The sequence below is a fragment of the Ahaetulla prasina genome, chromosome 1, assembly GCF_028640845.1.
Source record: "Ahaetulla prasina isolate Xishuangbanna chromosome 1, ASM2864084v1, whole genome shotgun sequence".
NCBI lineage: Eukaryota > Metazoa > Chordata > Lepidosauria > Squamata > Colubridae > Ahaetulla > Ahaetulla prasina.
This window is the reverse complement of record NC_080539.1, coordinates 135,154,531-135,166,600: the sequence shown is the minus strand read 5'-3', so window position 1 is coordinate 135,166,600 and position 12,070 is coordinate 135,154,531. Positions and strand designations below refer to the sequence as shown.

The 12,070-nt window shown below is 37.2% G+C and overlaps 1 protein-coding gene across 1 annotated transcript in view; it reads right to left on the bottom strand.

Moving 5' to 3' along the window:
• COL9A1 (collagen type IX alpha 1 chain) overlaps positions 1 to 12,070 on the bottom strand; it is a 93,026-nt gene that overhangs the window by 60,739 nt on the left and 20,217 nt on the right. Inside the window, exons 6-10 of the mRNA XM_058176363.1 lie at positions 11,809 to 11,883; positions 11,042 to 11,077; positions 10,880 to 10,942; positions 1,411 to 1,464; positions 667 to 702 (exon numbers count right to left, since the gene is read on the bottom strand). Of these exons, the coding sequence (XP_058032346.1) occupies positions 667 to 702; positions 1,411 to 1,464; positions 10,880 to 10,942; positions 11,042 to 11,077; positions 11,809 to 11,883 (264 nt within the window). The remainder of the gene's footprint in view (positions 1 to 666; positions 703 to 1,410; positions 1,465 to 10,879; positions 10,943 to 11,041; positions 11,078 to 11,808; positions 11,884 to 12,070) is intronic.

Sequence of the window (12,070 nt, the reverse complement as noted above, 5' to 3'; positions counted from 1 at the left end):
TGCAATGTTTAATTTTTACGGCTTCGTTGTACTGGCATTTATTACTTAAGTGGCTATGATAATAAATAGGTCACAGAACATGAGAGAATGTGGATTTAGCTGTGTCATCTGAGAAGAAAGTTAAAGATGATAAATGCATATCTACTGTATATTCTTAAATGCAAATGGTTGCCACGAGAAAGCTAGAGTGGGATCAGAAGTATGGTAGGTAGGTGTATGTCTGCAGGTGGGATGTAAAATATCAAAATATCCATATGATCAAGCCTGAGCTTTTTCTACACACATCACATGCCAATTTAAAAGACGAGGATTCAACTGCATAATTGCAGCCCCATCTGGAGATATCTCTCTCTCTCTCTCTCTCTCGCAAACACGCAAACACACACACACACACACACACACACACACACACACACATACACACATACACACACACACACTCTGGCACAGGATGCTCCTGCAGGTAGAAGAAGGATTCTTTATTATTTTTTTAAAAATCCCACATTAACAGTAATTTTATTGGAGGATAATCTTCCTCCTACCCCACTCATTCTAACAAAGCTTTTTCCTTTATAGTTCTCTGACATTTGGCGTTTTCTTTGAGTATCTTTCAGAGGCAATTTAAGATGTGTCTATTTAAGATACCATGTAAAAATCATGACTTACAGGAAGTCCATAGCCTCCAGGCAAGCCCACTTCACCCTAAAAATGATAAATGTTACAACATTTCAAATATTTAAAACATTTATACAAGTTCTTTTTGTTTGTGTTACTTTTTGTTTAGAGACAAGGCAGAGTACAAGAATTGAGGAGATGATGAGTTCTAGATTTGCTTTAGGCATAAAAACCCAGCTGAGTGATTTTGGACCAGTCATCACTCTCAGTCCAGGCTACCTCACAGGCAGGGGTGAAATCCAGCAGGTTCTGACAGGTTCTGAAGAACCGGTAGCGGAAATTTTGAGTAGTTCGGAGAACCGGCAAATACCACCCCTGGCTGGCCCCAAAGTGGGGTGGGAATAGGGAATTTGCAGTATCCTTCCCCTGGAATGTGATGGGAATGGAGATTTTACAGTATCCTTCCCCTGCCACGCCCACCAAGCCATGCCACACCCACCAAGCCACTCCCACAGAACCAGTAGTAAAAAAAATGGATTCCACTAGTGCTCACAGGGTTGTGGTTGTGGGGAATTAGATATGTTTTCCACCTTAAAGTATATATAAAAAAGATGGGTTGTTATGGTTTGTCATACAGTCAGCCAGATATTTAGACTAGATTTGCCATTTTTATCCACCTATTGAGATTATTATTATTATTCAGCAACTGGCAAGGACCTCCAATCCTATAATTAAATAAAAGAGTCTTGAAATTGAAAAATGGGAAGGAAAGCTAATGAAAGAGTTTAATCTTACCTTTTGTCCTTTTGAACCGGCTGGACCTGGTGATCCATCAGGTCCTGTCAATCCCTTTTGAAATAAAATATTAACTTTTAGTGCAGTCAATGGCTAAAACGACTGAAAAAAAGAATGTTAATGACCTGCTAGATAAGCATTTTCTCTTTATATATGCACGGGCACACACATACATTAAGAGTAGAATTCAAGACTTTTTAAACTTCCAATAAAAGGGTTTCTTCAGCATTCAGGATTTCAGCATTCAGATGCAGCACCCTACATCCAATTTAAAGAGACTGTATGAAAGGCCCCCAATTATAAAAAATTCATCCCGAAACTAGAGATCTGTTCCTAGACTTGCTTTCAAACTCAGTAAGGAAATGCCTAACATTTTGAGTTGGACCTGGTATTACTTTTTGGCTCAGAAAGCATAAGAAGAAGAAGCAGAATATGATCCAAGGTTTGAGAGTGATGTTTTACTTGAGGACAGTACATTTTATATCTGCCCGCTCGGCTTACGGTGAAGCCAAGATGAATCAGGAGCCTTCTGCTTCAAACCCCGTTCTATCATACAGGATCTACGTCTTTGTACAACTGTAAAGCTAAATATTTTGGAAAGTAAATGTATAATGTATTTTTCATATACATTTTTGAATAAGAAATGAAGAGGTTATTTTTAGTAAGAAAGAACGAGGTTTCTGTTCATTGATATTATCATCGGATATGACCAATAACAAGAGTTGCTGACCACTTTATTGCCACGAATAATCCAGAAAATTACAAAGAAAGTAACTCAGGACCATTTTAGGATCCATTGCGACTCCTAGACATTCATCTAATGCTTTGCATAAATCGGAATATATACTGCAAGCATTATGGTAGGTCAGTGAAATATATTTTCCTTCTTCTTCAGAGGTGACCAGTACAGTTATCAATTTTTAGACAAAATGCCAGGAGGTGAACTCCTACATGTTAGAGGCAGGTTGTTTTACTCTGATTTTCTACTAGGCAATGTTTGCTAGCAATTCCATAATTGCCAAAGGGTATATAGAAGAGTAGGAGAAACTGAACAGTAGCACTATTAGCTTACAGCAGACCATGGCTTGCAAAAGGACTCCAAAAAGTCACCAGGGCTTTCTGTTTCCCACACCAACAAAGTTTTGAGTGACATATGGAGTCTTGCTGTCCTCTCAGCCAGGCTGAGAGTTTTAGAGACACAGAAAAATCCAAGTCCCAGCCAACGCACTGGTCATCCTGACAGATCACAAGATAGCCACCTTGACAGCCAGCAAGTGTATTGACAATGGATCGGGTTCCCTTCAGAAGGACCAGCTGGTGTTGGGGGCGGTGGGGTGGCGGGAGCTGGTGCCAGAAATGGCTCATTCCACTCTCCTAACTTTGCTCCTGAGATGGGAAAAAGTATCCAGCCCTTTAGAGTTCAACAGAATGAGATGGTAGGAAATATAGGCTGTTGTCGTTTTTCTTCCTGTTGACTTTTATCCTTTTTACTCAGAAGTTAATGCCCCCTGACTCAGAAGCAAATTGCGTCAATTTAAGAAGATTTTGGAAACCTGCTCTTTAAGCCTTTAGCTCTCCGCCTGCTTGTTAAAGAGATACAGCAGTGCATGAAATTCGTTTCATTCATACTTACCAGGACAAGCACGTATCCCCCTACTGTGCATGGATAAACATTTCCGAAGGGCAGATGTTCACCTGGGATTATCAAATGAAATCCCCAGGTGATTTGAGAGAGTTGAAGGGCATGAAAGCTCCTTTGAACTCATTTATTTCATGCTGTATGCAGAGGAAGTATGTAAAACCAGGTTCTCTGAAAGGCTATTAAATTGTGTCTGTGTTTGGAATGCAATCCAGATATGGTATGGATGGATACAGACTTTTGTTCTCTGCCCGCTATTTTTTAAAGTTAATTATATGAATTAATAGGAACATATTTTGTAGCATGGAACTACATGCTAAAGGATTAAAGGATTGGCATTCTCTTGTCAAACAGAAACAAGTCTTTGCTAAGTTAAATAATAAATAAATATTTATTGCAAGAGACCAATACAAGTAATCCTCAACTTACCACCACAATTGAGACCAACATTTCTGTTGCTAAGTGAGACATTTGTTAAGTGAATTTTGCCCATTTTACGATCTTTCTTGCTTTTACTTAACACTTGTTAAATTAGTAAAGTTAGATCAGGAAACTACAGACCAATCAGCCTAACATTAATACCTGGGAAGATACTGGAAAAAAATAATCAAAGAACAGATCTGTGAACATCTACAAACAAATAAAGTTATAACTAGAAGACAGCATGGGTTTATTAAAAACAGATTATGCCAGATTATTTCATTCTTTGGCAAAATGACTAAATTAGCAGACCAGCAAAATGCTGTGGATGTAATATACTTAGACTTCAGCAAGGCATTCAACAAAGTAGATCACAACCTACTTCTTGGTAAACTAGAAAAATGAGGGATAGACAGCAGTACCACCAGATGGATTTGTAACTAGCCAACAAATTGTATACAACAAGTAGTCCTTAATGGTATTACACCTACATGGAGGGAAGTAAGGAGTGAGGTATCACAAGGTTCCGTCTTGGGAACATACTCTTCATAAATTGCTTAGATGAGGGAATAGAAGGGAAACTCCTCAAGTTTGCAGATAATACTAAGCTGACAGGAATAGCTAACATCCCAGAAGACAAGCTCAGGATTCAAAAATATCTTGAAAGACTTGAACAATGGGCCCTATCCAGCAACATGACATTTAATGTGGAGAAAAGCAAGGCTTTACATCTAGACAGGAAAAATGAAAGATACAAGTACAGATTAGGCAAAGTCTGACTCAAAAATAATAACTGTGAGAGGGACTTTGGAGTCCTAGTGGAGGATCACTTAAATATGAGCCAGCAGTATACAGCAGCAACCAAAAAAGCTAATACCATCCTTGGTTGTATAAACAGAGGCATAGAATTAAGATCATATGAAGTATTAGTACTGCTTTATAAAACCTTAGTAAGACCACACCTGGAATACTGCATCCAGTTTTGGTCACAACATTATAAAAAAGATGTTGAGACTTTGGAAAAAGTGAAAAGAAGAGCAACTAAGATGATTAAAGGCCTAGAGACAAAAACATATGAAGAGCGGTTGTAGGAACTGGGTATGATCAGACTAGAGAAAAGAAGGAATAGGGGTGACATGATAGCAACTTTCCAGTATTTGAGAAGGCTGCCACAAAAAAGAGGGAGTCAACTGATTTTCAAAAACACCAGAAGGCAAGACAAGATGCAATGGGTGGAAACTAATCAGGTAGAAAAGCAACCTGGAATTAAGGAGAACCTTCCTAACAGTGAAAACAATCAACCAGTGGAATGGCTTGCCTTCAGAAGTTGTGGGTGCTGCGTCATTGGAACTTTTTAAGAAAAGACTGGACAGCTACCAGTCTGAAATGGTATAGGGTCTCCAACTTAAGCAGGGGGTTGGACTACAAGAACTCCAAGGTCCCTTCCAACTCTATTCTGATTCTAATTCTAGTAACATGGCTGTTAAATAAATCTGTCTTGCCCAATGACTCTGCTTGTGCAGAAGATCACAAAAGGTGATCATATGACCTCAAGACACTGCAACTGTGATAAACCTGAGTCAATTGCCAAGTGTCTGAATTTTGATCACATGACCATGGGGATGCTGCAACAGTTGTAAATGTGAGAAACTGTCATAATCATTTTTTTCAGTGGAGTAGTAACTTTGAACGGTTACTAAACGAACTGTTGTAAGTCGAGGGCTACCTACTGTATATTCTTCTTCAGAATAAGCAGCTCTTATAAAAAGCTTGGGTGGAAGAAGTTTATCTTGGTGGCAACTCTAATGGTGCAAATTTAGAATGTTGCTTTCTGACTTAGCAGGCTTTCTAAATTGATTGCCAAAGAGGAAATATCAGATGCAGAATATCATTTATTACAGTCATTGTCAGACTGGGTCATCCACATTAATCACTCTTACATTTACATACTCCAAACATAGGCTATACAAAACAAGTACATAATTTTCTCAACACATGTACATTAAGTCAGTGGAGCATATACTAGTTGAAGGTAATTTGAATTAAATTTGAGGCCTTGTTGGATCATAACACTCTGTCACCAATATTATATTGTCAACTTTCTAATACATATCTAGATTAGATTGCCTCAATTTAATTTAGTTGATATTTTACATTCTATTAAACCTTTACAAAAATAATATGCTTTTATATTCTCTGTACATAAGCGTGGGAGTCCATTTCTTACATTATGACATAAAATTGACAAATTGTGCATTGCGATAGCATAATGCAAGCTCTACTCTTTCCTACTTTTATTGTAATATTGCATTCCACTATGTAACAATTAAGTTGCATTGTGACATTACAATATACATTTTGTCATTTATGTCCCATCCCATAGATATCTATCCATATAGAAATGCTTTTGACTACATTATTTTATGACTGCCCATTCTTTGATGGCTAAAGTTAAAGCAAGCTATAGATTGTACTATAATTTCAGGTCACTCTCTTGAAAAATTTGAATGAAAATTACAGACTGTAAATTCTTTAAGTAGTCTTTTAGCATCCTTGGGTAACTGCTAAGTATGTATTTTATAAGTATTTATATTTGATATAAATACTTATATTTATATATATATTATATAAGGATTTACGTTTAAATAATATAAATATAACAGCAGTTATATTTATATGCTAAGTAAGACTTTTAGATTTATATAAAATATAACCTGTAAGAGCAAAACTTCAAAGAATTATGATTACTATGCATTCCATTCATTGCTAGACTGACATAGATTTTTGCTGTATTAAATATAAATTTAACTCGCTTTATACTTCTAAAACAGAATTTCATTGCATAGAAAATAGCAAGGAAATTGGGAAAAGGGAGAAAAATCTTTTGAGATTTTTCTTAATTACTGGTTTCTAACAAGTTAATCAAGTAATATTGTACTATCCATGATGTTTAGGATATAAATGGGAATGTTGTACAAATTCCAGACTCATTAATCAACAATTATTGAATGTGATTCTAAACAGAACAACAATCTTCATAAATAGAATATGAGATTCTTTGTTTAATAAAAGTTGGCTTTACCAATTCTACCACAGGATTAGATTTACTAAAATCATTAGTAATTATTAATGGTGTTGTTTCTTGATTCAAATCATTTTGAGGTAACATACCAAGGAAATCTCTTTGTTCTTTTCTTTTTAATTTGGCTGTGTAAGTCATATCATACATAACTAGAAATTCTGAAAGTATCTTGGAAGTCCAGTAAGAAAAAAATAGTTACTTTTTTCCTACTGGAAAATAAAATAAAAAATTACATACTGATGATATTTGATAGTCTGTCTGGATAGTCTGCAAATTAGATCTGATGCTCTTGGCTCGCAACAACAACATAGAAAACAAACATTATTTGCTCCACATAAAAACTTTCAGGAGTTCTTTTCAGCTGGTAAATTTGAATTTATTCACTGTTTTGATGTAGTTGAAAGAAGATTTAGGAAGAGGGTATTGAATTCTCTTAATATAAATGTGATTGAAATGAATGTAACTCCAAGGATGATTTAATTTTTCAGGAGCCTTCCTATATTTATTCCATCCCATTATTTTAACAAACGGATAGGATACTGAATACATTTCTTTGCAAGGACATCCCGTGAAATATTCATTGTATAAATTACAATTACCCATTTAAAGAGTGGATTTAATTTCTCACATGTTCAGGTTTTTCACTTGGCTATTATACTAGCTTTAGTCACTTCAAGAACTCCCCTCTTCTTTTATTTTAACAAAATGATTCTCCGACCTCAATGAAGTACAGGAATTCCTGTTTGCAGGAAGGTAAGTGTCATCCCTGAAATAGTGTGGCAACGCATCTTGGGGAAGTATTGAATCACAAATGTAATTTTGACCCCTGATGTACCCATGAAAAGTTTACACCATAAAATAATCCCAGTTTTAAAATGTCATATGCATCTGTGTGTAGGTGAATAAACTGGGCCTGCCATAATGCTTTTACTTTACATCAAACCCATTTTCTGGAAGCAAAGAATTTTTTAAAATGAGCTTGATTTACTACTAAGTGCTTCCTGGAAGTACTTTCAGCTTAGGCATCTGATGGTTGGTTTCTTTGATCCAGCTTCATCTGCTTCTTCTGAAGTTCATTCATTTATTTATTTGTACCACCATCCTCCACAAGGATCTACGGCCCTGTTCTACGGTGTTTAGAAGTTTTAGAGAAACTATCTGTGACTTTAAAGTCAGTAATCTGCCTTTAGAGGGATATGATGACAAATGATATAATTGCTATTAGTCATTGACATGATCATAGGAGTAATGAATTTGAACATTCTCTACTAGAAAGCCAGTGGAGAATTGCATTAAAAACAATTTGACATGAATTTTGCATGAACATAAAATGACTTTATGACCAAACCAAAAAAAAAACAGCTGCTTCAGTTTTATTACAATCACCCTGCTGGAGATGGTTTAGTTTTGTCCTCTGATTCTTGCCTTTGAGCTGACATCAACAGGACTGTTAATGTTTTTCTGGATCAGTGTCTGGAAGATATATCTATATGGGTTTTTGTTATTTTTGTTATTTTTTAATTTATTTTATTTTTTTATTTTATTTGTCACAACAGTATATATAAGCATAAGCATGAAATAACTATATGATATATAAGCATATATATAAGCATAATTATTTAATAACTATACAAAATTGGATACAATCAAAGGGAACATTAGGACAGGAACGGTAGGCACATTTGTGCTCTTATGCACGCCCCTTACAGACCTCTTAGGAATGGGGTGAGGTCAGTAGTAGATAGTCTTTGGTTAAAGCTTTGGGGATTTTGGGAAGAGACCACAGAGTCTGGTAGTGCATTCCAGGCATTAACAACTCTGTTACTGAAGTCATATTTTCTGCAATCAAGATTGGAGCGGTTCACATTAAGCTTAAATCTATTGTGTGCTCGTGTATTGTTGTGATTGAACTGAAGTAGTCTTCGACAGGAAGGACATTGTAACAGATGATTCTATGAGTTAAACACAGGTCCTGTCGAAGGCGGTGGAGTTCTAAGTTTTCTAAACCCAAGATTTCAAGTCTGGTGGCATAAGGTATTTTGTTGTATTCAGAGGAGTGGAGAACTCTTCTTGTAAAATATTTCTGGACACGTTCAATTGTACTGATGTCTGAAATGTGGTATGGGTTCCAGACAGGCGAGCTGTATTCAAGAATTGGTCTAGCAAATGTTTTATAAGCTCTGGTAAGTAGTGTAGTGTTTCTGGAGAAGAAGCTACGTAACATTAGGTTTACAACTCTTAAAGCCTTTTTTGCGATGTAGTTGCAGTGGGCTTTGGCACTTAGATCATTTGATATGAAAACTCCAAGGTCTTTAACAGGGTGGGGGTCATCTGTAAGGTAATGTCCATCGAGTTTGTATTTAGTGTTTGGATTCTTTTTTCCAATGTGTAAGACTGAGCATTTGCTGGTTGAGATTTGGAGTTGCCAAGTTTTTGACCATTCCGATACAAAGTCAAGGTCTTTTTGAAGGGTAGCTGTATTGTTGGTAGTGTTAAATAGTTTGACATCGTCAGCGAAGAGAACACAATTACTTATAATATTATACAACTTATTGTTGTTGTTGTTATATCCCTATTATTTGTATGTATCAAAATATGATTTGTGGATTTTCCAAGTATATGGAATGGCTGCAGCATTTTTGAACATAGGAAAGAGAAATTAATTTGCAGCAATGTATATTTGGTGAATGTGTTTGTGTGTGTGTGTGTGTGTGTGTGTGTGTGTGTGTGTGTGTGTTAACATTTGAATTAGTCTTTTTTGATAATGGGGCAAGGAGGAAGATTTTTCACCAATTTAATCAAAGTTTTTGAACTGTTCTATTTATAACAACTAATTATGTACTTGCTTTGCAATAAAGGTAAAAAGGTAAAGGTTCCCCTCACACATATGTGCTAGCCGTTCCCGACTCTAGGGGACAGCGCTCATCTCCGTTTCAAAGCCGAAGAGCCAGCATTGTCCAAAGACATCCCCGTGGTCATTTGGCTGGCATGGCTAAAAGCCAAAAGCGCACGGAACGCTGTTACTTCCCACCAAAGGTGGTCCCTATTTTTCTACTTGCATTTTTTACGTGCTTTCGAAACTGCTAGGTTGGCAGAAGCTGGGACAAATAACGGGAGCTCACCCTAGGGATGAGCACTAGGGATTCAAACCGCTAGGGATGAGCACTAGGGATTTGAACCGCTGAACCGCTGACCTTTTGATCGACAAACTCAGCGTCTTAGCCACTGAGCCACTGTGTCCCTGCTTTGCAATAAAATCTATAAAAAAAAAATAGATTGGGAGGTTTTTGAATAAACACGAATAGGTACAAATTATACCATGTGTGCTTATCTATGGAGGAAATAGTCACCACTGTGTAAATTGTATGTAAGTAAACAAGATTTTGATAAGACCATTGAGTCCAGTGCCTAGAATATATTTCTCCTACCTGATACTCTCCATAGGCTCTCAGAACTGTCACCCAGCAAAGGCAAACAGCATCAGGACAGTGAAGGATGAACTAGATTTGCATAGTTATATCTATAACAATGGCTCATTCTCAGGTGCTGATTCTTTCTAAATCCCTAACAGCATAGGGCACACAACTTAAGAAAAGCATGCATGAAGAGCATGGACTTCTTTCCAGTCTCTTATTTTTGGAGTTTGGCTCTAAGTCATGTGACCAGGAAGAAGAGGAGTTTGGAAGGGAGCAGTTGACAATTGGGGAAATATTATGAGTGGGGTTTTTTTCCCCCACAACATTACTAATTCCTTTCACTATATCAAATTTTGTCCCATATAAGTTCAGTTTTCAGAAGATGATTCTGCTGATGAACAAAGTCCTGACCCCCTAGACATTATTTTTTTTTCCAAGCATTCCATTGGATTGGAAATGACAGAAACATAGGCCAATGAATATTTAAAGGCAAATCAAGAACCAGTGGGTAAAACCTTTATAGTGAAAGATCCAAATTTGGAAGGGGAAAAAAAAGATTAATTCCCTGATTATTAAGCAGTGGACCCCCAGACTACCTTTTGAAATATAGATGGTCCATCACTGAAGGTTTTCCAGAAAAGAGTTCCATTTGTCTAGGAGAGTACGAAGATTGGTGCACTTGCTAGAGGATTGGACTTGATGAACACCACAACATCCATTTCAACCAGCAAAAAGCACCTTTATGTTTCTATAATATTCTGCCTGGATTTAAGGGAATTGGGAAATAAAGAACTCCCAGTTTCAGGGAGTGCAACTATCACTTTCACACCCAGTAGAGGTTTGAAATCAAAAGAACTTTTTTAGCACCTAGCAGAAACAGCTTAGGATGATACCATAAAGATTTGTACTCACATCAGCTCCTGGTATTCCTGGCAATCCAGGGACACCTGGTTTTCCTGCATCGCCATCAGGACCCTATAGGAGTGAATTTCATATCAGTGAAGTCAGTTAGCAAATAAAAGCAGTTTTTTTAAAAAGATGTTTTAAAAATGCTACCCATTCTCAGTTACTTACTGGACGGCCTGGGAGGCCATTAGGGCCTCTGTCTCCCTAATGGGATAGAAGAAAGTAACAGTCAAGTCAAATTCATTTTAATATAGAAGCACTTATAATTCTATCTGTAAATTGTATACGTATTATATAGATGTTATAAATGTTCCTGTAATACACATGGCATTAGCACTTAGACTTATATATCACTCGACAGTGCTTTACAGCCCTTTCTGAGAGGTTTTACAGAGTCAGCCTATTGCCCCACAACAATCTGGGTCCTCATTTTACCCACCTCGGAAGGATGGAAGGCTGAGTCAATCTTGAACTGATCAGGATCGAACTCCTGGCAGTCGGCCGTAAATTAACCTGCAATACCGCATTCTAACCACTGTGCCACCACGTGCACATTATATGGAGAAATTCTTATGGCTAGTAGACAGAACTGGTATGAAGCTAATAACAGAGGAATTTGCAAAATATAAATACTAGTCTTGTGGAATCCCTGATGCAAATTGCAGATTATACGATGGACCTGATCCAGCTGCAGAAGATAATTTGTTCTAGTTCATACCACCAATTCTCATGTTTGGGGGCTAAAGAATGCACCTCCTAAGTTTCCAGGCCAATCAACACAACATTTCTAATGCCAGTTAACGAGACATGACAGAAATGTGCCCGAGTGTGTTGCATGCTGAATACACTCAGAGAGACAGCAGTGTCATTGTATAATGCTGGAGCAGGAATGTCTTGAATGCTCCCTGTCACCACACAGCACAAGCTATACTTACATCTATGCCATCAATGCCAGGAACACCTGGAGGACCAGGGGGGCCGGGGGGGCCTTGCGGACCTGGAGGGCCTCTCTGGCAAGGAATAAAAAGAACTGTTTAAACAGGAAGAGGAAACAACTCAAACCAGCCTATAAAAGGGGAAAGGAACAATTGAGAACCACAAATAAGATATTCTGACTAACCTAATCAAATTCAGTTTGCTTGATTGGGTAATATGTTCCTGTTCTAATCTGCCTTAGAGTAATTCATGACAAATGTG